Source organism: Orcinus orca, chromosome 1 (genome assembly GCF_937001465.1).
Source record: "Orcinus orca chromosome 1, mOrcOrc1.1, whole genome shotgun sequence".
Classification (NCBI taxonomy): Eukaryota; Metazoa; Chordata; class Mammalia; order Artiodactyla; family Delphinidae; genus Orcinus; species Orcinus orca.
The window spans coordinates 3,969,192-3,996,230 of NC_064559.1; the positions used below are offsets into that span (position 1 = coordinate 3,969,192).

At 37.5% G+C, this 27,039-nt stretch overlaps 1 protein-coding gene across 2 annotated transcripts in view; it reads right to left on the minus strand.

Moving 5' to 3' along the window:
- The window catches only part of PLD5 (phospholipase D family member 5), a 489,683-nt gene that overhangs the window by 172,399 nt on the left and 290,245 nt on the right, over positions 1–27,039 (minus strand). The window contains exon 4 of one of the 2 annotated variants that reach the window (XM_004283493.4): positions 12,633–12,744. In XM_004283493.4, the coding sequence (XP_004283541.3) occupies positions 12,633–12,744 (112 nt within the window). The remainder of the gene's footprint in view (positions 1–12,632; positions 12,745–27,039) is intronic. The other variant, XM_049713621.1, reaches the window with a different exon arrangement.

Genomic DNA, 27,039 nt, shown 5'->3' on the forward strand with positions numbered 1-27,039 from the left:
ATGACACCAAAAGCCAGGCAACAAAAACAAAAATAAACAAGTGGGTCAGCATCAAACTAAAAAGCTTCCTTTTGCAAAGGAAACAATCAACAAAATGGAAAGGCAACCTACAGAATGGGAGAGAATATTTACAAACCATACATCCAATAAGGGGTTAATATCTAAAATACATAAATAAGAAACTCACACAACTCAGTTAAAAAAAAAAAAAACAAATAACCTAATTAAAAAAATAGGCAAAAGACCTGAATAGACATTTTTCCAACGAAGACATACAAATCATCAGCAGGTACCTGAAAAGGTGCTCAACATTACTAATCATGAGGGAAATGCAGATCAAAATGACAAAAAGATGTCACTTCACACGTTAGGATGGCTTTTATAAAAAAGCCAAGAGATAAGTGTTGGTGAGAATGTAGAGAAAAGGGAACCCTTATGTACTGTTGGTTGGAATGTAAATTGGTGCAACCACTGTGGAAAACAGTATGGAGATTACTAAAAATAAATTTAAAATAGAGATACCATATGATTCAGCAGTCCCACTTCTGGGTACATATCCAAAAGAAACAAAAATCAATATCTTGAAGAGATATCTGTACTCCCATGTTCTTTGCAGCATTATTCACAATAGCAAAGATATCAGATCAAACCTAAGAGTCTGTCGATGGATGACTGGATAAAGAAGATGTGTGCATGCACACATACACACACAAACACACAATGGAATATATTATTCAGCCGTGAGCAATAAGGAAATCCTGCCATTTGTAACAACATGGATGAATCCAGAGGACATTATTCTAACTGAAATAAGCCAGAGCAAGAAAGACAAATACTATGTTGTCTCGCTTAACTCTGGAATCTAAAAAAAAATTAAAAAGTCAAATTCATAGAAACAGAGAGTAGAATGATAGGGACTGGGCAGGTGGTTGTGTTTGGGAGAGATAGGGCAATGGTGGTCAAAGGGTACAAACCTTCAGTTATGAGTAAGTTCTAAAGCAGGTGGCATAACCCTCCTAGAATTCAGACAATGCTACAAAGCTACAGGAATCAAAATGGTGAGGTACTGGCACAAAACAGACATACGGATCAATGGAACAAAATAGAGAGCCCAGAAATAAACCCACACACCTACGGTCAATTAATCTTCAACAAATGAGGCAAATATATACAATGGGAAAAAGTCTCTTCAGCAAGTGATGTTGGGAAATTTGGAGAAACGCAAATAAATCAATGAAGCTAGAACACACCCTCACACCATACACAAAAATAAACTCAAAAAAGCTTAGGGCTTCCTTGGTGGTACAATGTTTGAGAATCTGCCTGCTAATGCAGGGGACAGGGGTTCGAGCCCTGGTCTGGGAGGATCCCACATGCTGCGGAGCAACTGGGCCCGTGAGCCACAACTACTGAGCCTGTGCGTCTGGAGCCTGTGCTCCGCAACAAGAGAGGCCGCGACAGTGAGAGGCCCGTGCACTGCGATGAAGAGTGGCCCCTGCTTGCCACAACTAGAGAAAGCTCTCACACAGAAACAAAGACGCAACACAGCAAAAATAAATAAATTAATTAATCAACTCCTACCCCCAACATCTTCTTTTTAAAAAAAAAAAAAGCTTAAAGACTTAAACATAAGATATGACACCATAGGGCTTCCCTGGTGGTGCAGTGGTTGAGAGTCCCCCTGCCAATGCAGGGGACACGGGTTCGTGCCCCGGTCTGGGAAGATCCCTCAGGCCGCAGAGCGGCTGGGCCCGTGAGCCATGGCCGCTGAGCCTGCGCGTCCGGAGCCTGTGCTCCGCAACGGGAGAGGCCACAACAGTGAGAGGCTCACGTACCGCAAAAAAAAAAAAAAAAAAAAGATATGACACCATAAAACTCCTAGAAGAAATCATAGGCAAAACATTCTCTGACATAAATTGTACCAATGTTTTCTTATGGCAGTCTCCCAAGGCAATAGAAATAAAAGCAAAAATAAACAAATGGGACCTAATCAAACTTACAAGCTTTTGCACAGCAAAGGAGACCATAAACAAAATGAAAAGACAACCCTCAGAATGGGAGAAAATATTTGCAAACGATGCGACTCACAAGGGCTTAATTTTCAAAATATACAAAGAGCTCATAAAACTCAATAAGGACAACAAAAAAAACAAAGCCCAATCAAAAAATGAGCAGAAGACCTAAACAGACATTTCTCCAAAGAAGAAATACAGATGGCCAATGAAAAGATGCTCAACATCACTAATTATAAGAGAATTCAAATCAAAACTACAATGAGGTACCACCTCACACCAGTCAGAATGGCCATCATTAAAAAGTCTACAAATAACAAATGCTAGAGAGGGTGTGCAGCAAAGGGAACTCTCGTACACTGTTGGTGAGAATGTAAGTGGGTGCAGCCACTGTGGAAAACAGTATGGAGGTTCCTCAGAAAACTAAAAATAGAATTACCACATGATCCAGCAATCCCACTCCTGGGCACATACCCAGACAAAACTATAATTCAAAAAATACGTGAACCCCTATGTTCATAGCAGCACTATTCACAATAGCCAAGACATGAAAACAACCTAAACGTCCATCAACAGATGAATGGATAAAGAAGATGTGGTACATATATACAATGGAGTACTTCTCAGCCATAAAAAAGAATGAAATAATGCCATTTACAGCAACATGGATGCAACTAGAGATTTTCATACTAAGTGAATTCAGAAAGAGAAAGACAAATACCATATTATATCACTTATATGTGGAATCTAAAATACGACACAAATGACCCTATCCACGAAACAGAAACATACTCACAGTCATAGAGAACAGACTTTTGGTTGCCAAGTTGGAGGGGGGCAGGGGAGGGATGAATTGGAAGGTTGCAGTTAGCAGATGTAAGCTATTATATATAGAATGGTTAAACAACAAGGTCCTACTGTATAGCACAGGGAGCTATATTCAATATCCTATGATAAACCATAGTGGAAAAGAATATAAAAAAAGAATGTATATATATATATATATATATGTATAACTGGATCACTTTTCTGTACAGCAGAAATTAATACCACATTATAAATCAACTATACTTTAATTAAAAAAAATAAGATGAGTAAGTTCTGTAGATCTAATGTACAGCACAGTGACTACAGTTAATAATACTGTATTGCACACTTAAAATTTGCTAAGAGAATAGATCTTAAACATTCTCACAACAAAAAAGAAAAAAAAGTAACTCTGTAAGGTGATGGATGTTTTAATTAACCTGAATGTGTAATCATTTCACAGCATCAATGTATATCAAATCATCACACTGTACCATTCAAATATATACAATTTTATTTGTTGACTATATCTCAAAAAAGCTGAAGGAAAAAAAAATAGCTTTCACTGACAAATAGAAATGTTTGCATATTTCTTCTCCATAGGTCAAGCTCTGCATTGTGAAGTATTCTATGAGCACGTTGATGAATAATGAGAAATTGGTACTACTTGTACAATATTTACAATGTGCAGATTGCATTCCTATGAGATACCGTCTCAATAGCTAGCATTTGTGGCATTAGAAAAATAGTATCACCCAGATGTAGTTCTATCAACTATTAAACTATTCTGTAGTAATTTTTTTCTAAAATTTTTAGCAGATAATTGGAAATTAAAATCAGGCATTAAGGGATAACGTTTAATTTCAAAGCTGTTTGCCCTTCTGATGTGAAACAACCTCTACATTTTACATGTTTATAAACCTGAAATCAAAGTATTTTCTCTTTGTTAAAACCATATTCTCTTCATCAAGCAATATTTTAGAGTTATATCAGAGTAGTTACTATGTAAAGCTTGATCCCCAAATCTGAACCATTTTGAAAAGTATAAATGATATATTTAATACACATAATTGTTAATTTTCACCTCTTGTTTTACAACAGGTTATTAAACAACCATGGAGACATAAAATATAATTATTTATTTAAAAAATAGAGTTATTAAGAAAAATGAAAGTGCAATAGTCATTTCAAATATTAAAATTCTGACTTAAATGAATAAGATTTAGGCACAAGGACATGCCAATTAAATATTTACTGTTTGTTCAATGCTTTGTGGGGAGGAAGCCAAAATGACCTGAAGATGCCCAAAGGGTATGCATTAGGATCCTGTTGCTATTGTTTATTCACCAACATGGGGTAAGGCTATGTCTAATTAGTTCACCTGCTTGGCATAGGGTGTTAATGAGGGAAAGTTGGGGTCAGTTTCACTCAGAGCACAGACTGTTTGAGCCAGTTATGCAGTGAGTCTATGACTTTATTTACAAAGGTAGCAGATGAGGGAATGTGGAGGGCTGAGGGCTATCAGAGTGGCTGAGAGTCCTCTCAAAGGGCATACTTCGTATTCCCTTCACAAAGAATAACAGAAATGAAACAATGTGGATGAAAAGCTTGAGAAATCTAGAAGTTTAATTTTTAAATCTCACACAGAAGATTGGAAGGTTATTTATGTATCTAGTATCTATCTATCATCTAAAGAAGCCAAAGAGGAAAGAAAATTCCAAACATATTAACGTTCTGGCTAATCAAAACAAAAGCCCATGAAATAGTTCTGTTATGAGCTCCTCAGAGATGTTGCAAGCATCTATAGGCAGCATAGTCTAAGCTCTAGGTTTCATCATCCAAGGTTTGCACGCTCAGGAAAGAAGGGAGTGGGAGGAAAAGACATGTTTGATTCTAACAAACTGAAAGCTTGAAACACTAGCTGAACCAGGGCTGGGGTAAGACTCTGAAGCCTAGCGTGAGCCTGACATCAGAAAAGACAGGCATGGTAAGGGGGTGCCCCCAAGCTCTAAGATGAATTTCTTTCTGTTGCTGTATAACTGGGCTGGTCATCAGCAATGAGGAAAATCAAAACAGCATTTAGTGACAATTTAGCCTACGAGTTAAAGTTGTTATTTATATGGGCAATTTCTTAGCAAATGTCAGTAGGAAAAAATCACCCCAGCCTTTGCAGGTCCTTTTACTTTTACCACCAAGTGTTTTCTATTCCTCTGCTTTTCAAAATCAAGCTTTCATGACTACCTCTTCTCTTGTCATTTGGGTTGCAATTTCATCATGCTGTATATCTAGAACTATGATTCCTGGTATCTTCTATGTTGACCTCAGGAGACTGTCTCTTCTCCAGTGTATTTCAGGTTTCTGATTTCATTATATTGTTTTCCTATAGAACCTTCATATAAAAAACTGATTTGCGGGGGCTTCCCTGGTGGCGCAGTGGTTGAGAGTCCGCCTGCCGATGCAGGGGACACGGGTTCGTGCCCCAGTCCGGAAAGATCCCACATGCCACGGACCGGCTGGGCCCGTGAGCCATGGCCGCTGAGGCTGCGCGTCCGGAGCCTGTGCTCCGCTACGGGAGAGGCCACAACAGTGAGAGGCCCGCGTACCGAAAAAAACCCCCAAAAAACCCACAACTGATTTGCATAACCTCTTTCCCATTTCAGGTAATAGAGCAGGGTTTTTCTTGTTTGTTTGTTTTGATAGGAACACTTCCTATCATTGGATGCTCTAGCCATGAAGAGTTCTGTTGAAGACATCCCTGTTTCCTAATAGCCAGTCCAGCTTGGATTTTCTGAATTTCTACTTACTGAGTATGCTCACTGCACTACAAAGAAGCCCCATTAAAAGAGGTTTGGTTTAGAATCTATCTCCCTCGGTGTGGTATTAGGAGAGGTCGAGTTTAACTTAATTATTAAAGGGTTTCTAAGTTGAATTTTCTTTTTTTTGAATTTTCTAATTTATTGTTGAATTCTGAAGTAACCCTCATTACTGTACTGCCACTGATTCTGAAACAGTTTTCACATTTTAACATCTTTGACATTGGGATGCATCTTATGATTGTTTTAGGTGGGGTGGCAGTTGTGACAGAGTTGTCACTTCATAGTCTTGGTTGTTATTCCTGGTGGCATGACAGAGGCCGCAAAGGTTTATCAATATTCAGTCAACAAACCACTTAAGAGCCTTTTGAGGAAGGAGTATGAGGCCTGCTTACTGTCAGAATATCTTCCTTTGACATTTTTGAGTAAGCTTTGAAAACAAGCAGAATGAACATCTACTTAGAAAAAGAGACATTAGTAGAGAATCTGTTTCTTAAAGTTACAGAGTAATAAACATCAATGCTTTTTATGGTGCAGAGATAATAGTGAGTAGAAAATATGGGCATCAATGACCCAGACACAGAAAGTGATTCAGAAAAACTGGACTCTGTGTAGATGTTTTAAGAATTCCTTGATCAGTTTATTTCACTTATATCAGTCTTCTCTACCAAACTGTGAATTCTCTGAAATCAGGAGGGCTCATGCATTATCAATTAAAGATAGAAAATTAGTCAATTTTCTATCTTTAAAGTCCAGCTTGCTCGCATCTGTCAGATATTCAAGGAATGGTTGTTGAATAAATACTGAATGAACAATGGAAGGAAAAAATGGTAAGAGCAACTAGGGAAAAGAAAGGAAGTCTAAAGGAAAATATTAAGGGTAAGGCTTATAAGGGACCTTGAAGGATGAAAAGGAGCTTGAGGGAGGGTATTTCAGGCACAGGGAAAAGCATGTTTTAGGAAACAGCCCTGAAAAAGTACATGTGTTTAGGAAATCACAACTAGTTTTCACATACTTGGAAAATAAACAACAAGAATGGTAAGAATGAAACTGAAAAGGGAGATTTCAGATCCTGAACGATTTCAAATTTTTTTTTTTCTTTTTTAAAGAAGTGTAGACTTTATTTCTAGGTCACTGATTCTAATCTTTTATGCCTTTAATTTCACTAGTCATTTTATTAAAGAATTATGTGATAACGAACAAGTAAAAGCCTGTCTTTTTCCTAAAACAAAATAATTTTCTGACTTTATTTATTTTTAATATTTGGTAGACTACTGGCAAATATTTTAATCATATATATAAAGTACACTGAATTGCTATGGTTTTGTAAGACAAACAAAAAATGATTCTTCCTAATTATAAATTTCATTGCAACAAAGCTATAAAATACAAAGTAGGCAGGGGGAGATGAATGGGTGGAGCACAGATGATTTTTAAGGCAGTGAGAATACCCTGTATGATATTACAGTGGTGGATATATATCATTATACATTTGTCCACATTCATAGGATATATAACACCAAGATTGAACCCTAAGGTAAAATGGATTTGGGGTGATCATGATGTGTCAATACAGGTTCATCCTTGGTGAAAAATATACTGTTGGGAAAGTGATGTTGATAATGCAGGAGGCAATGCATGTGTGGGGTACAGTGGGCAGTACACAGGAAATCTCTGTACATTCCTCTTAATTTTGTTGTAAACCTAAAACTCCTCTAAAAACAGGCTTCAAAAATACAGTAGTATTGTTGAGCAATATATTTTGCTTATGACTAAAAGACATAGCCAAAAATAAAAATTTTACTAATAGTATAAATTTTCAGTAATATTGCCGTGATGTTACAAGTATCAGGTTTGATGAAAAACGGGACATCAAAGGCATTTGCTGGGAGGCATGAGCAGGGGGAACAGGACTTAAGAGAGATGTCACAGTTACTTCCTAGCAAGCTAAATGTTGGTAGCAGAGGGCATACCCCACTTGAAGGTGGATATGGAGAAAGAAACAGAGGATTCCAATGACAATATTACACCTTATTTAGCTTGTCTTTGAGGCCTACCAGTTAGGATTATGCATTAGGCAATGAGAAGCCACTTTACATATACTCCACTTTTGGCTATGATGAAGTAGCTTTTAGACTGACACTCTGGCCAAGACAACTTTAAGAGCTGATGAAATACAGAAACAAAACTGAAAAGTTATATAATGGCATCACTTTAACAGGCCTAAAGATTTATAAAGTAAATTTATTTCTACAAATAAAAATGTATAAAGTAATTTTCCACAAATTTCAAATGTTTGAAATCATAGAGTATATTCTTCTGACCATAGTGAAGATAACAAAAAGATAAATAGAACAATCTTTCAAATGTTTAGAGATCAAGGATTACAATTCTAAATAAACCATGGTTCAAAGTAGCAATTAAAGTAGAAATTAGAAACCTTTTTGAACTGAAAAATACTTTAGTAATTTTGTCATATCAAAAACTTGAGAGATGTAGCTAAAACAGTAGTAAGAGGCCTTGCCATGTTTATGGAGTAGAAGACTCAATACTGTCAATGTCAATTCTCCCGAAGTTTATCTAGTCAACATAATTCTAATAAAAATTTCAGCATTTTTGTGATAAACTGATTCCAAATTTTATTTTTAAATCTGAAGGGCCAAGAATAACTAACACGGTTTTAAAGATGAAAAACAAAGATGAAAAAATTACACCACCTGATTTAACATGTATTATAAAGCCACAGTAAATAAACAATGTGGTATTTGTCCTAAGATAGATAAGTAGACTAACTGGAATGTAATACATAGGGAATATAGAAACGGACCCAAACACATAGTCACCCAATTTTCAACGAGGATGCCTCTGAAATGCAGTGAAGAAAAAAACTTGTTTTTAGTAAATGGCTTTCCATATAAATAAAAACTGATCTTCAACCCTGCTTCACCTCATATATAAAAAGTAAGTCCAGATCTAAATAGAATTAACTCTGAAAGGTAAAACAATACAGAATTTAGAACACAACAAATGAGAATATCTTTATGACTTTGTGATGACAAATATTTTTTATACAGGATGCAATGAGCACCAACAATAAAGGAGTACTTAATAAACTGGATTTCATTAAAATTAAGACCTTCTATTTATCTAAAGACACCATTAGAAGAGTGGAAAAACAAGTTTCAAATGGGAGAAGATAATTGAAATACATATAGCCAAAAAAGGATTCAAATCCAGCCTATTAATCAAGAATAGGCCAATAAAAAAACAAAAATAAAATAACAACGGGCACAATACTTGAACAGGCACCTCAACAAAGAAGATATAGAAATGGTCAATAAGTATATGAGAAGATGCTCAACATCATTAGTCATCAGGGAAAAAAAAAATAAAGTCACGTCATGCTACATATCCATCAGGATGGCTAAAATAAAAAAGACAAAGAATGCCAGATTTTGTGAGAATATGGAGCAAATGAAACTTTCATGTGTTGTCTGTGGTGGTGTAAACTGGTATAACCACTTTGGAAGCTGACGGGCAATGTCTATCGAAGTTGAACATACATAGCCTGTGATGTCGGCAATTCCACTCCTGGTAAATATCGAAAGAAATGAGTATAAACAGGCACCAAAAAGACATACAAGAATGGTCATAGCACCATATTATTTACAATAACAAAAAAGTGGGAAAAATCCAAATGTCCATCATCAGTAGAATACATAAATTATATTTACATGATGGAATACCATATAAAAATGTAAAAGGGCAAACTACTTTTATACACAACATATATGGATCTTATAAAATTGAGCAAAAGAATCCAGATATGAAAGAGTATGTACTTAATAAGTCAATTTATATAAAATTCAAAAAAAGCACAAATATAATCTATAATGGCAGAAGTTGAAATAGTGGTCAGCTGTGCAGAAGATACTGACTTCAAAGGGTAATGAAAAAATTTCCTGAGACATCTGCAATGCTGTACATCACGATCTGTGAAGGGATTATTCAGAAGTGTTTACTTCATAAAAATTCCTAGAGCTATACACTTAATACTGTGCTCTTTGTTGCAGGTATGATATTTCTCAGTTAAAAGGTGTATGTAACACTCGGGCATACACATACATACACCCGATTTAGGTGGGGAGGTGAGCTGATAATAATCATGTTGTGGAGGATCCCTTTGGTAGCTGCATGGAGATCAGATGGTGGGAGGGTGAGAAGATCAGAAGTTGGGAAGAGAGAAAGTAGCTGTGGCTAGGTCTGGGCAAGGTATTAAATACCTGCACTAGGGCAGGTGTAGCTGAGAAGGGACTGTAATATCTAGGAGAGAGACTCAGGGGCAGATCCTATAGAATCTGGCCTGTTAGATGTGAAGAATGAGAGTGTGGAGTGAGTGGGCGGTTGGAAATTCAGGTAAAGGAAGCTGCTGAGTGAGGGGAAGGGGTATGCAGGTTAACACGCTGCCTATGAGACGCTATTGGGGGATACAAGTGGAGATAGTGAGCAAGTGAAATTAGGAAAACTGATCAGTGAAACTCTGAATTTACAGGGAGACTTGTCTAGAATGAAATCCCTGCCGGGGTTTAAGGACTTCAAGGAGGTTGGGTTTCAAAAGCACCCCACCTTCCAGCCACAGGGTGAGACCTTGGAGGATTATCTTCTGACTTCTGAGTCAAGGAGTGGGGAGCATGTGGCACAGTGACTAACCTGCAATCTCACCCCACCCATGGAGGGCTCTGTGGCCTTGGGCCACCTCACATCTCCAGCCCACTGCGCCTTCGCTGGGCCAATGTCTGCACTAAATCTTTACCATTTTCTGGGGAAGCCTCACTCTTGTTCTTTTTCACAATAAATTTGATTAACTTCTAAACTCAGTAACTCCTTCACAGCTGAAGTAGCTCATGGCTAGTCTCACACTTATCTGTTTTTTTGTGGTATATTTCTGGACAAACCTTCCTGGAACTTTACCAAAAGACTAGGAACTCTCCCTAAAGAAATTTAAAGATAACCCCAAAGCAAAGTATTCCAGCACAGATTTAAAAGAGTTTCATAAAAATATCAATTTTTCTTAAATGCACTGTGATTATATACTATGTCTCTGCCACAGGGTGAGAGCAGAGAAATACAAAAACTGCATTTTAAAGATGTATATATATTACACCTATGTGCATTAATAAAAGCCAGATAGGCTCACTCTAGGTACATAGGGAATAGCTGTGAGAACCCTGGGTCCTGTTTATTGTTCTCCTATTGTGAAGGAAAACCATTTTCTTATTTTGATAAGAATTCCTATTAGACATTAACAAAGCCTGAGCTGTAGTGACATATGCATATACTTGTGAAATTCAAACACTTCTTTTGTGTGAGAAGCACTGACTATAATGAAACTTTAATTCATAGTTCACAATAGAAATGTAAGCAAGGGCTTTATCTATAAATTCATTAATTGCTATTCCCTGTCTAAAGTAGCCAAATACTCAGCAGCAACTAAAAAAGGCTGTCATACCCCCAGTACTGCCTAGTTTTAACTTTTGGTTGAGTTTATAAGGTTTAGAATGGCTACGGCAAGGAACAGAACTATGGATGTACAGTCAAGAAGCAACTGAAGTCTCAGGCTATATCCCTCTCTTCCTAACTCATCTGCTTTTTACCCTTCTGGGGTAATCAAACCCCGAGGACATGCAAGTAGCTTCCATGAGAAAAATCATCTGCAAATACAGGCAAATACAGGCACTCAGAGTTAGCCTAAAGTAATCCACTCCTAAATATGCGTCAGATAACAAATTTTCAGATAGAAATTCAATTTACAGTGGGAACCCAATTTCATATTTTTTAAACAGTTTAAGTATTCATACATTTCTAATCCATGTTGGTTGTATCTGTCAATCCACTGAACTAGGTATTTTCTAGTTTTTCAAGTATATTGTGCTGTGCTCAAGTAGCAGGGTGAAGCTTTCAGACCTAGCAATAACTCATGTAAGTTTTCTTTATTTTCCCATGCATAGAAAACAGAATGTGCATGGTGGTAAGCCCATATGCCTGGCCAAGCTTTTGTCTTCTCTATGTTATTTTCTTTTCATAGGCTTTATCATTTTTCTTCTGCAGAAGGAAAGGCCACTTGGGCTCACTTACTTGCCTCATAGTCTGTTCCATTTTTTAGAAAGTATTTTATTTTCACTTACTGATGTAGGGAAGATGACAAGCAAAAATGCCCAATATGTTTAAACAGCACACATGTGAGATGTAGTATCATCAGGTGAAACACTGACACTCACTGGGGCCAACACCTTGTCCTCTCCCGGGGACACCCAGCATCTTGAACATTTTCACTGGCTCACACCTGCCAATTTCTTTCATAGGCTTACAGTTTGGATAGTAAATTCAGGGTGAAATTTTTTGATAAATCAGTAAAAAGTTTTTGTGAGAGTTCAGTTAGTAAAGATACAGCAAAATTAAGAAATTTATTTTATAATTATCCTCAGTGTTGTGAGACAAATTGCAAAGTGGCCATACAAATGATGATCTCCTGTGGAATTGTCTTAAAAGTTGTGAATTAGGCAGTGTTTCATAGACTCCTACATCTGACTATATTATTTCAAAGAATATATGTAGCATGAGGAGAATTTCCATTTGATGGTCAAGAGAAAAGCAGAAATACAATGTTTGTTCTGATAAGAAGTGGCTCTTCTCTCTAATCACATCACTGAAGTGTTCAGAGAGGGAAAGATTCTTCTTTCCAGTTAATTATCATCTAATGGCTAGTAAATTATTTTGCATAAGCTAATATGCAACAACACTATTTAAAAAATCCCAGTAGAATTAACTAATTAGTTCTCTCATTTAAAGGCTTTAATCAAGCTGTTTTTCCAAGGAGAAATAAGAAGTGCACTAAGTCAAGTGTGTTGATTATAAAGAAATCATGTACTGCTTTATGTAGAATTAAAGGTACCGGAACAGAACACCCAGAGGTAGAGTACCATGTCAACCTTGGCCTTACCCTTTGATTTCAAGGCTTCTAATACCTTTGAATCAGCTGTTACATCACTCACTAGCTTGATTTCAACATTTTGAGAAGTCAGTTGGAGCAACTTTTCGAAAAGACGTTGACCCTAGAAAAAATATTCAGAACCAAAGTCAGAAAACCTAAAAGTATGCTATTTTAAATAGGAATAAATAAACATTGAAAATTAAAACTATTCATTCAAATTTTAAAAGGCAAGCACTTCAGCCCTTGGCAGCACTTCATAAATTCAAGAGTTTATGGAAATAGAGTAGTAGTAGGAACACAGATTACATTGTTTTTTTGAGTATTGTGCAATTCAACAATTATTGCAATAGTCATTTCAATGCTACAATGCAAATCTACTCTTCTTTTACTTTTTCATGAACTCAAATTATCTACACGTGAAGAGGCAGAGAATATTAAACAGTTTTGATTGGACCCAGAAAGACCTGGATTCCAGCTGGTTTTCCAATTTACAAACTCCATTTCTTAATCTCATTAATTTCCAGTTTCTTCTTCAGTAAAAGATAGATAATATTAGTATTTACTTTAAAAGGTTTTTGTGAGAATTAAGAGATAGTAGTAGGTAAGTATCCTTTAAGTGTTAGCCATTATGGGGGGAATCATGACTACTTATCAGGGATTTGCCTAAATTCACCTTCTTGTTTAAAACGTATTTTACTGAATTCAACTTATGGTCTGCCTAGAAATCTATAATTATTAGCCCAGCATAAAAATAACTGAAAAAAATAAAAAGTAAAGGCTTTCCTTATAAGATTTTCACAAACATAATTTTTATAGTAAAATTTTTTTTTTAATCTCAGGGACACTCTGAATAGTGGTAGGTCCATAGCTATTATATCATCTTAGGTGAGTGGATTGCAACATTATCCTTTTTATTTTCTCTTGTGTGTTTTCATAGACTCCTCATTAGCATAAGAGGGAACTGGTCTTCTTTTATTGGTTCTTCAGAATGTTGTTATTCAGCCACAAACTCAAATGCCTTCGGAGGCTAAACAGGCAATAAGGCTTTGGTATTAATGGCCCCAAGTGGCAGAGTCTTATCTTACTTTGATAAGAATGGATTATTGATAATGATCATGTAGAAAGTATTTGAAGACTGAAAAGAGAAAATGGATGAAATGTAGATGTACAGCAGTGATTCCTGCAATTCAGCCTTAGAAAAGAAAGAAGCCAAAGATCAAAACCCTAAAGCTTTGGAATATTAAGGAGGAGGGAGCTGGTATGCCAGTGCTAGGGCGACAGCTGACAGCAGGGAGGAGCGTCTGCATAATCCAGCCATGCTCCTGCCTAGAGCTGGTGCAGTATAGCCTAAGCTCCATAATCCTTGGAAGTTAGAGAAAAGAGGAGTTGCACCCCATGTCAGGCATGGAGGCTTCCTTTTTGTCTAACTAAGTGTGCTGATAAAGGTTGCCCAAAGTAGAACTCACCAAAAGTGACCAAATTACTTTGCATGCAAAGCGTGGAGGCAGCCTCCCCACAAAGCAGGTATTCCTATGAGGTACGTAGAATGACTGCATCAGGCAGTTGCAAATTACTTTTTTAATAAAGAGGTGAGAGGGAAAGAGGGAAGGAGAGAGAAAGAGAGATATGAAGAGATAGAGGGAGAAGGATAAGGAAAAAAACAGCTGCTGATTTGCTGATTTCAGGGTCTACATAAATTTCAAATTTACTATGGAGAAATGAGGGCTTGGCAGTGAGAGGCTCAGACACTGGATGTGAGGGAAGATGCACTTGGTGGGGCTTTGTGGATTTTCCTGCAGAGCTGCCACCAACACAACCTCCTCCCTGTGAGCTTTGTCACTCTGCCGAGTTGTGCACTATACTCCTGTCACACACCCTTGAAGGTTTGGTGATGCCTACATAGTCCAGATTTCTAGAGCCCAGACTCATGGTCATCTCACAGTCACATAAATCGTTTGTATTTTTCACTTTCACAAAGGGAAAGGACGTATGTACTTTGTGTGTTATGTAAGTCCCCACAGTTAGTGAGCCAGTATTTTTAAAGACTTTCTTTTTTTTTTTTTTTTTGATGTGGACCATTTTTAAAGTCTTTATTGAACCTGCTACAATATTGCTTCTGCTTTATGTTTTGCTTTTTTGGCTGCAACGCATGTGAGATCTTAGCTCTCGGACCAGGGATCAAAACCACACCCCCTGCATTGGAAGGCAAAGTCTTAACCACTGGACCGCCAGGGAAGTCTCGAGCCAGTATTTTTAAACAAATGCTTTTATTTTTGCTCTTAGTTAACAATAAATTTAGCACAAATGAAACATAAGAGATCTTCTAACCTATCTGTACTTCTGGCTCTGAGCCTTAAATTTATCTCACTGTGTTATTTTTGTGAGATTTAAAATGAAGACCAGAACTATCAAACATGAATGAAAATAGAAACTCCAAAAGCTACAGATAGTAGCAGACTGTCATTAAATAAAGCTTATTTTTACTTCAATATGTGCTGATTACTTACACCAAGGAGTCTTAAAATTTTTAAATATAGTGCTCACTGTAATGAACTTGTGCTCGGGTAGAACTTCTATACTTGGGCTTGAGGCAGAACTTCTATTAAATTTCCCCTGTTTTCAGTGTCTTACCTCCCAGTCCACCCATTTTTGCTAGGACATTCAAAATGTAATTATTTCAAAGGTATGAAACACTTATTCTATGCTGAGATCTGCAGTAAGGCCCACTGCTCTCTGAGTTAAATTTACTCATCATGTTTTCGTAAAGGAATAACAAAAGCCCCTTGGCTTTTAAACATCAGCAGTTTAAATACTTGCTCTTTCTGGTGAGAAACATTAGCTAACATTTTAAACTTAAATAAATCATCTTGAAGTTAGCTAGTGGCTCAGGCACATTGACCTACTTTAAGCCATTTTTTTCCAATGTCTGCAAAAACCTTATGATAGACAGTACAATCCTGGACAGAGAGCTGTACCGCAAGGAAAGAGATCCAGCTCAGCCCCTTTGTGACTCTGAAGAGGCTGCTTAACCTAAGAGAGTAGGGGTTATAAATACTGCCTATTTCTGTTGACCCAAAACAACTCATAGGCAGGATGAAATGCCACAATAAAATGTGAAGGGGAAAAACAAAAATACCAAAGAGAAATCAGAAGATAGTCCTCTGATAGGACTAAAAAAAAAAGTCCTCTGGCTGGACTAAAACTCTACGATTTTAGAGCTAAATTAGAAGAGTAATTAAAGAACACTGTTGAGGCCCAAATTAGTGGCCCAAAGACCAAATGGAAGAAATATCTCAAAGCACAAACATGCATGCGCACACACATACACAAAAGTATAAGGGTGACGAGGGGAGAAAAGGGTGATCGATAAATTGAAGATATATAACATGTGGCTAATAGGTGTATTAGAAGAGAAAAAGAGACAAAAAGAATACGTTTGTAAATAACAGAAGAAAAAAGTGTCCAACTTGAGGAAAGACATAGATTTACATGTTGGAAAGATAACTGAAGATGGAGGCAAATGTAATGTGGAAAGTCACATCTAGGCACATTCTGTAGAATTAATCAACACCAAGGAGAGAGAGGAATTCTTACAAACTCCCGGCCCAAAACAGAACAAAACAAAAAGGTACCTATCAAGGAAAATGGATCAGACTGGCGTGGAGCTAACCATCGGCAACACTAAACCAGCACTTGGTGGTGACAGACCGTGGAAGAAAAAGAGTGAAGCCCAGGAGTGCTTTACCCAGTCAAGGATTTTACCTGCCAGCGGGAAAGAAAAAAATATTTGCAGATATATACAGGTTTAGAGACTGTATTACCTACATAACCCATATGAGGAACATATTCAATGAAGAGCTCTAACCAAACAGTAAATAACACTAAAAGCCATCAAGGAGGATGAAGGAAAGAAGAAATAATTGGTTATCAATGTGATATGAATATGTGTTTGATGTACTTGCTAGGACACTTTATAGGGGAAGGCCTACTAAGAATCTATTACATGGCATTCCCAGTGCTATTACCCTAAAGGGACTGAAAATTGATTCTTTCCGGTGTGAGTGTAGAGATGTGTGTGTAGATGAAAGTTACTCTTTTTTATTAATAAAACATAGATATACATACAGTAAATATGCAATATATCTCTGGTATTAAAATTTCATGGTGGGGGCAGGATTAGGAAAAAATGTCTAAACATTTCCCAAGTAAGGTGATAATGAAAAAAAGGTTGAGAAACACTGATCTACAATAAATTGGATAAAGGATCTCAGTAAAAATTAGAATAAGAGCTGAGGAGGGCTTAAAAGGACTAGATGGGAAAAAGGTCATAGTAATGGAACTGACAGTTATAAACTGGTATGTACCAAACAGCATAGTGGCTAAATACATAAAGCAAAAGATAATAAAAAGGCAATTAAACTACCAACTACCACTGGGCTTCCTTGGTGGCGCAGTGGTTGAGAGTCTGCCTGCTGATGCAGGGGACACAGGTTCGTGCCCCGGTCCGGGAAGATCCCACATGCCGCGGAGCGGCTGGGCCCTTGAGCCATGGCTGCTGAGCCTGCGTGTCCAGAGCCTGTGCTCCTCAATGGGAGAGGCCACAACAGTGAGAGGCCCGCGTACCGCAAAAAAAAACAAAACAGAAACAAAAACAAAAAAACAAACACTACCACTTTAAAATATGTCTTTCAAGCCTGGGTAGATCTAATAGAAAATAAATGAGGATATATGAAAATTAAATAATACAATCAATAAACTTGATTATGTGTACATTTATATATTTTTCATTTTATATATCAAGCCCCTCAAAACAATATTTGTCTGTGGAACATTTATAAAAAAAACCTTCGTGTAACTGCCATTAAGAAAACTTGAACAATGGTTAAAATGAAATATTCTACAGGCTTCATTCTCTGCTCATAATGTAACAAAATGAGAGACACACCATTAACATGTAACTCATAAAACAAATCTTAACTACTTGAACATTTTAAAACTCACTCTTAGATTATCCTTACATCAAAAGAGAAAAGAAATGTGAATTTTTCTATTCTCTAGGAAACTATGAACAGTTGAGCTCTTCATAGCAAAACCATGAAATGAAGAAATATTTGGTGTCAGAGAGAAATTTTTAACTGTAAATGTCTTCAGTATTATTAAAAATGAACCATAGAGTCATAGTAATCATATTAATATGGTAGTGGCATAGGAATGGATAAACAGACAAGGGGACTTACAGAGAATCCAGAAATAGTACTACACATGATTTTTATTTAAAACATGCTATTTTAATTCAGTCTGAAAGAGGTGAAGTGGTTTAATCTGGCACAAGTGGAAGATACCCCTATATTACACTACATAGAAAAATATATTCTCAGGAAGAATAAGGATACACCAACACTTTCAAGAAAATCTGGGCAACTACATCTACAGTCTTGGAGTGGTAAAAACCTTAATCACGCTGTAGGAGGCTAAATAATGGCCTCCAAAGATGTCAGGTCCTAATCTGGAAACTGTCAACGAAGGAGAATCTTTGCAGATGTGATTAAATTAAAGGTTTTGAGATGAGGAGATTATCCTGGATTATTTGAGTGAGCCCTAAAGGCAATCGTAGTAGAGATAGGCAGAAGGGACTCTGACACACCCAGAGGAGGAGGGAGTGTGAACACGGAGCAGGCAGATTTGAAGATCCTGGCCTTGAGGACGGGGGTGACATAGCAGCAGGCCAAGGGATGCCAGCAGCTACCAGAAGCTGGAAGGGGTAAGGAGTGTATTCTCCCCTAGAACATGGTGGCTACCCTCTGGAGGGAGCACCCCTCTGCTGACACCTTGGCTTTGGCCCAGTAAAACTAATTTCAGACTTCTGGCTTCCAGAACTGCAAGAGAATAAATTTCTGTTATTTTAAGCCACAGTGTGTGCTAATCTGTTGCACTGGCCACAGAAAACTAATAAACAAGCCAGCTATATAGAAGTAATAAAAGATATATAGAACTATAAAAGTAAAAAAAAAATTATAGAGCAAAAGATACCACAAAGTTAATGAAAAACAGTAAAAGTCTGGAATAAATATTTGTTATGCAAATGAGAAACAAAGAGTTAACAGCTGTACCCTACAAAAATAAATTAAAAATTAGTAAGAAAAGGCCAATAGCCCAACCAAACGTGGGCAAAATATAGATTAGACAAGCCTAAGAAGAGCAAGCCTACATGGCTAGCAGACATAAAGAGATGCTTTATGTTGACGAGAGAAGCATGACACAAAGCAATATAGAGATCTCTCTTTGCACTCAAAGAGACAAGAAATAATTTATGAGTGGCAGCATTTACTCTTGTCAACGATTTGGGGAAAGAGTACTCTAACATATTGCTTCCTTCCACACAGGAATCTCACATCTAGAGGCCCATCCCAAAGAAACAAAGGCACCAAAATATGCATGTGCGCTTATGATTATATATCTTAGGTATGCTATCATGATACACACACACACACACACACACACAGGATAAAAAGTTTAAATCAGAGTAAAAAGGGACATAAGGACTGATTAAACACTTGATGATACAGTCATGAGAAAACAAGATTTAGCATTTATTTGAAGATACAGTGTCCTTTTTTTTTTTTTTCTTGCAGTACGCGGGCCTCTCACTGTTGTGGCCTCTCTCATTGCGGAGCACAGGCTCCGGACGCGCAGGCTCAGCGGCCATGGTTCACGGGCCCAGCCGCTCCGCGGCATGTGGGATCTTCCCGGACCGGGGCACAAACCCGTGTCCCCTGCATCGGCAGGCGGACTCTCAACCACTGCGCCACCAGGGAAGCCTGATACAGTGACCTTTTAAAGCAATACACTTGCCTTGACTTTTTTTAAATTTGTGACTTAACAGACAAAACCACACATGCATCAACCCCTCTTGACTCAATTTGTTAGTTCATTTATTTAACCAGTCAGTATTATCTATAAGATTGACCTCTTATTTATTTACTATATTTACTGAAATTTTTTGTTACTATACTTACTGAAAAAAGTTTTCTTCAGTTTAGAACACATACTAAAATTTTCTTATTTACTTATTATATTTACTGAAATACACAAAGTTTGCCAAGGGTATAGATATATTACTTACTTATATATTTTTCAGTGTCAACTTTTACTCTCAAATACCCCCAGGACAAGGAAAAATGTCTTTTGAGCAAATTTATTCAACACATTTGCTGGATGCCTGCTATGCGCCACAGACTTTAATAAGTATTGGAGATAAATGATAAATAAGCAAATACAGCAAATGTGTCAGATGATAGGTAAAGGAGGTACAGGCCTAGGGAAAATACAGCAAGGGCCCTAATAACCCAGTCCAAGGCACTCAGGGAAAGTTCCCCCAAAAAGGGGAGGAAAGAAAAAATATTCAGGTGGAGATCTGTGGCAGAGACATAAGTAGGAGCACATCATGAAGGGTCTTGTAAGCCTGGACAAACAGTCTACACCTCACCTGGAAAACAGTGTGGACCTCTGAAGGATTTTACATAGGGAAGGGCATAATCAAATTTTTGTTCTGAAAGAAAACTCTTGACTACAAATTGGAGAAGGACTGGTACAGGGCAAGGCTGCAGGCTGAAAGAGAAATCAGAAGGTTGGTATGTGGTTTGGTGAGAGATGATGTGATCTGAGCTAGTGTCAATGGCAGTCAAAAAGAAAAAAAAAAAAGGAAGGATCTCGGGTATTTATGAGACAGTACAGTGATGAACTGGATGCTTAGGCTTGGGCTGAGGAAAAGAGAAGAGTTGGGGATGGTGGCCAGAGTCCCCAGCTGTTTTCAGAACATGCCAATGGAATATGGAATTCCTTATCTGAAGCCAGAAGATGTTGGCCATTACATCAGTTCACAAATGTCCTGTGGTCATGGATCAGTCACAGTTTCAGAACTCAGACCGTGCCACAGACCCAGTAACTTAATTGAGAATATCCACTTTTGGGGTAGCAAGCAATAAGGATTATTTGCTTGATATCAGCAGAGAGTATCTGCTATGTAGGCGTGCAGGCTGCCAGTCCATTCATTAGTCCAGGTTCCATCCCATTAAGGGATTTAATTATTTTGAAGAGTTAATCCCCAAGACCTTGCCTAATGATGGTTATTCACAATTATGCACCCCATGGGTATGAAAAAAGCCATCCCTGTCAGGGGCAGATGAAAAGAGATGAATAAGCTCATCATACCCATGAAGGGACAGGAAATAGCAAGGAATTAATATCAGGAGCAGCATGCTTATTACAGGGATCTGGGCAGCTGGATTCCTACAGTACTAGAAAGTAGCTTTAAGGCTGCTCCAGTGTCCAGTCTGGCTGCAAAAGGTGGGTGGACAACGTAATCTTGGCAGTGCATTCAGCAGTACTTGGAAGAGTGTGCATGGCACTGCAGGAGATGGTGGCCTGTGATGTGACTGGGGCAAGGGAGGAGTACCAGGAGGTGCCAAACACTCCAGCTCTTCCACAATCACTTATTCTGGGTGGGCAGAGAGCCCCACACAGAATGGAGGCAGAATTCCTTCACATACTCTCTCCCAGTGGTCCCAGCTTCCCCAGGAAGCAACCATGAGGATTTACTACATTGCTCCCCCAAAACCCCATGGCCTTAAGAAACAGCTCAGACTCTTTAGCCCTCTAATCCTACTTCTGAGAATTGATGCTGAGTGAATGAGCAAAAAGAAGACAATGGTTTGGGGCTTCCCTGGTGGCGCAGGGGTTGAGAGTCCGCCTGCCGATGCAGGGGACACGGGTTCGTGCCCCGGTCCGGGAATATCCCACATGCCGCGGAGCGGCTGGGCCCGTGAGCCATGGCTGCTAAGCCTGCGCGTCCGGAGCTTGTGCTCCACAACGGGACGGGCCACAACAGTGAGAGGCCCGCGTACCGCAAAAAAAAAAAAAAAAAAAAGAAATATTTACTGCAGTAGAATTTACTTCTGAAAAAAAGAAATACTTAAATGTCCAATAATAGAGAAATATCAAGTTATCTACATTTAATCTGCTGTATATGCTACATTGTATATTATGCAACCAATTTAAAATAATGTTTACCAGGGTTTCTAATAACATGGAAAGATGCTTATGGTGTGACATTAAGTTCAAAATTAAGATACAAATTTCTTTATATGAGCCTATGTATGTAATTATGCATAAAATATCAAACCATTAAAAAATTTTTGTTGATGATCACATGGATGATTTTCTCCTCTTTCATTTCTCTGTAGTTTTCAAATTTTCTATAGTAAGAAGCTATTGGTATTATAATGAGAAAAAAATCCAACCTATTCTTTTTAAAAAAAAGTTCCAAAAACATCAATAGACCATAGGAAATACAGAGCGAATGTCTAGAGAGAAAACAATCAAGCGTATAGGTAAACAAAACTAAGACAACTTTAAAGAAAAATTATTTAATGAAAATAATTGAGAAGAATGTCTTCGGGTTCATGATTTATTCATGTCTATATGATTGGATTCTAAAAGAAGCAAAGAGGTTAAACTCTTGCTAATCATAGTGTTTATGAGTTTATATATGAATGACGATTTTCCTTAGAAATATATTGGAAAGCAAGCAAGAACATAATTAGAATTACTCAACAGATGGGGGAGCAAAAGCATACAGAAGCAGCAGGAATTCACTAAGAACTGCACTGAGGGAGGACCAGAAGCCACAAGAGTCAGGAGGGCTCTGCTGAGAGCGGAGAGAAAGCTGCACAAACCTGTTCGCTGACAGCTCCTTTCATCACTGCTCTACCACTCTGTATTCTTATCACTGGTTTTTCTGTCTCCCCCACTACTCATTGCTCATTTGATTTTGTGTCCCCAGCAAACAGCACAGTACCTTGATAAATGTTTGTTCAGTAAAGGCACATTCAAAATTAGTCTATGGCCACATTTCAAACAGGAGAATGCTAATTTATAAGCATGTGTCAAGTGTTGATTTTGTGGAACAAAAAAGATACTATTTTGAAAGAAGGGGACAGTCTTTTCATAAGATGACACTATTTTCATGTTGATACTGACCAGGAGTTATTCAGTCTGGAGATGAGAAGGCTGAAGAGAACCTACTGTTTATGTGGAACAGTGAAATAGAAGCTGTCACCCTTTTACATCATCAGTGAGAGAACAACTGGAATAAACAGGATTAAACCGAAACAGGTAAAATTAAGTTGACTAAGCAGAAAGGGACCAACTTGGTTCTATCCTGAAATCTATAAAAATCACACACTGTTTATTAGACTGGGATGGTTTAGAGCAGTAATTCTCAACCCTGGCTGCACAATGGAATCCCCAAGTTATCTTTTAAAAGGTATCAGACCCTAAGCCCCTCTCCAAATATTCTAATTTAACTGATCTGAGGTGAGCTTGGACATAGGTATATTTCAAAGGCTCCCCAGATGATTCTTACTGGTCGTTATGGCTGAAAGTTGCCATACTGGGACAGAAGGGTAAGAATCTACTTGAAAATATGCACATTTTTCTTTCTCTTTTCTTCACCTAAACTTTGAAGAACCACCTGAATTATTATTCTGGGAAGAATTATCTTAACCTCCTTTAATATAAGTTGAGAACTTGATGGACAGCTGAAAGTTATTCCTGCTGTAAAATGATAAAGTAAATTCCTGTATGGAATTTGAAAGTAAATGTCTTGCACTAGAAAAACAAAAATCAAATGAAAACAGCAACTATCTTTTATGAGCTCCATTATTTGCTGTTTCACAAACTATCTAATCAAATTTACAAAGCAATCAAATGAGACAGGCATTATTAAATCCATTTTATAGATGAGGGAATTGATGATCAGAGGGATTATGACATTTGCCCAGTGTGACCACAACTACTAAACTGCTGGTCATGTCAAATATGGTTGATGCCAAACCTGTGGTCTTTCCACTGTAGCAAATGCCTCCTAGATAGTTTGCCTTTTCCATAAAACCAAATTTTGAGAACTGAAAATAAAAAAAATAATGGATTCTAAACTGAGCCAAATAACAACAGAGCATCAGTATGTACCCTAATTATGTTCTAATTAATTTATACGTTTTATTTTTCCCTATAATTCCATAAAAGCACAAAATAGACTATAGGAAGTTTGCCATAATATAGTAAAAATGTATTCAAGTCCTCAGATCTACATCAAAACAAAGGATGAAATGTGCATTTTCCATGTTGTATCATAATATCCTACCTTCTCTGGCTGTCTCACTCCAACCTACTAATTACAATATACCAACCTCTTAATTACAACAGGTTGGAAGAATTTCAATTATTTATAGGACCCCTCTCCACCAACTATGCTCATCTCCTTTCAGGCAAAATGAAAAGCAGGAACTATTGTGATTTTATTTTTCCTAGATTACAAAATAGTAATAAAGAAAAGAAATTCTAATTAAATATTATGATGAGGCTGCAACATTTCTGGATACTTTTATCAGACTCTTACATGGAAACGACATTGTCAAAAATAGGATTCTCCCGGGTTCCAGAAATACCCGTGTTGCAGAGTAGATGCTGACCATTTGCACGATGAATGAGTGTAAAGACTACTTCAGTAGACTTGGAGAGGGAATGGAACAGCAGGGATGGGAAAGAAAGGAAGAGTGGGCTTAGAAGGGCATTGAAGATGGAGAATCAATAAGATGGTGGAGACTGGGAATGAGAAGTACTGGAGTGTGTGGAGTCCTAGCTGACTCCACCAGACTGCAGGCTCCCTGAGGATGGCTAAGAGATATTACAGGTCAAAGTATGAAGTGATAGTAACAGAAAATGTTAACAATATCATTTATGAACAAATCATGAAGATAGCTATGAAACAAACATCACAAGGAAAGGGTTTATAGTTGGCTGAAACAAAATCTCTCTTCTATTGCTTAATCTACATTGATAGTCAGTTAGGAAGAATATTGCTAGGAAGGAATGAGTGGGCTACAAGACAGGGCCTGGAGACCTGAGTCACACAGGGATGCAGCTGCCTAATCAAGGGATGGCAGGATGCATCCCACCAAAGTGAGATCACTGAATGCTGCCTGGCCTTAGGGGACTTCAACTTAAACAAAAACAAGGAGCAAAACACCAACCAACTGACCAACTAACAAAAATCAGAAGTGGCTGTAGGTTGGATAAGATCACATTACTTCCTGCGTATTCAAGATTCAAGATGTCAGTTGTCCAGAGGGATATATGTGTATGCATGTACATATGTATACATAGATAGACAGACGGGTGAGAGCAAGACACTGTGTGTGTGTTTGTGTGTAAAAATTTGTAATAAATAAAAGTTAGAATTCCATATATAATGATAATTTTCCTAATCCTTCTTATCTACCCAGAGTCTCACATTTGTAGAAATTATATTCCTCTTTTAATTTTACATGGTAACCATCTTGGATTCTAGCGTAAAGTACGCAGTAAGAACTCATTATTTGTTACTACAATTAAACTGACTCGAACTAAAGTTGCAGTGTGCACCTAAGTAAGTAAATGTGAATGATAACATTCATGAATTTAACAATAAACACTTATATAGGCACTAAATGGTCAAAGATTGTTCTATACCCTTTACATGTATTAACTAATTTAATCTACACAACAACCTATGAGGGTAGATTCTGTTATCACCTTGATTTTGCTGATGAGAAAACTGAGGCACAGAGAGTTTAGCGTCTAGCTCAAAGTCACACAGCTAATAAGTAGATAAAAAGAAATATAAACTATACTCCTGACTCATTTCTATAGTCTGTCTACCACTGACAGTCTGCCTACCACTTACTGTGTAGAGACAGGATCCTGGCTTATGCTTTCCAAAATAACCTCTTGGATCACTGAACTTTCAAACATGCTAGTTACTAAACTGAGCAAATACTGTTCAATTTTAAAAATCATAATTTTTCAAAATTAAACAATTGTGATGTATCATCCACTGGTAATCGTGGCTCACTGTAGACCAGTAACTAATTGATTTCATATAAATACATCTCTTTAAGATTCAGTTGTTGTAGCTCATTCATTATTTTATTTGGTTTCTTCCAATGAACTCATAGAGAATAGGACTTTTTTGCTCAGTGAATTAGGTAGCTCTACTAAGAAGCCTTTGTCAAATCATATTTCCTGGCTTTTCCTAAAGAGTCTTGATTTCATAAATCTCCGTCATTTTATCCCATAAATTAGCAATCAAGTTGTCCTAGAAATTCAATGTTTCAGGGTCTAAACTCATCATTAGGACAGAAAGAAACAAAACCCTTAGCCCAACCATGCCTTTTGATTAAATATGAAAATATAATTTCCATGGAACTGTAGACCTCACTAGCCCTTAACATGACTGTGATCCAGAACAAGGTCACTGCCCAGTTTCTTTCAGCACAGAAGGAAACAACCACAAAAAGATTAACAACACCCAGGGCGAAGTAGGAAAAACAAGATGAGTTTTTCAGAGCGGGAATTAAAATAGCGACCCTTTGGCAGCACAGATTAAAAGTGCATTTTTAATGAATGTGTCTATTTCCAGGCAAATGAAAAAAAAAATGTAGGCATTCATCATCCTATTAATAATGACCATAGCTCACTCTTACAAAATGGCATCCGGAGAGGACACAGACATCCAGAGAACACACAGATGTCATGTGCCATGTTTATTTGTGTCCCTTTTCTGCTGAGCTGGGGCCTGCCTGCCACTGGCTATACCATTCCTTGGTGTATTTTGCTTACAGCTGCATTATGATAAGTAGATGGGCTGCTTTTCAGTTATAATTCCTACTTATTTATTTACCATTTATGGTTTCCGTTTAGGACTTTTCAGGCTCTGTTGGTTTAGAAGTCTGTTAGAATAGTCCTGTTTGACTATTGTGCCTCTCAAAATAAAAGTATTTTCTTTTAAAAATATATTAATGGAAAATAAGCTATGAACCTGAGCCAATTTTCTGAAACATCTTTTAAAAATGTTAATTAGCTCACTTGAGTAATTACAGTGTGAATTTCATTTTCTTAACATTCTTTTTTCTGTGTGCAATAAGTCAATCAATGACTATATCCCAATATTTATGAGGGCTTGGTAAAAATAAAACATGCTCCAAGGTCCAAAGATTAGCCATCCAAAATTTGAAAGGTTGGGTAAAGTCTTTAATTTCCTATTTCCATTTGAAAGATAAAATCAGGTAAAATTTAAATCAAATAGGCTTTCAGCCAGTACCTTCCTTGGTAGAAATGGTAAAACTTGATGGCCTGGAGAGAACAGGATATGAATCTTTAAAGTGTACCTGAAGAGAAAAAGCTGGCAGCAAGGACCTGCTTTCTTTTTTCCATTCCTGATCTCTGTACAATTACCCCTATGGTGTGGTGAGAGGGCGGGAAGGAGTGAGCCAGGCTCTTGAAAAATAATCTCTGAAGGCCCAAGACATGTGGTATT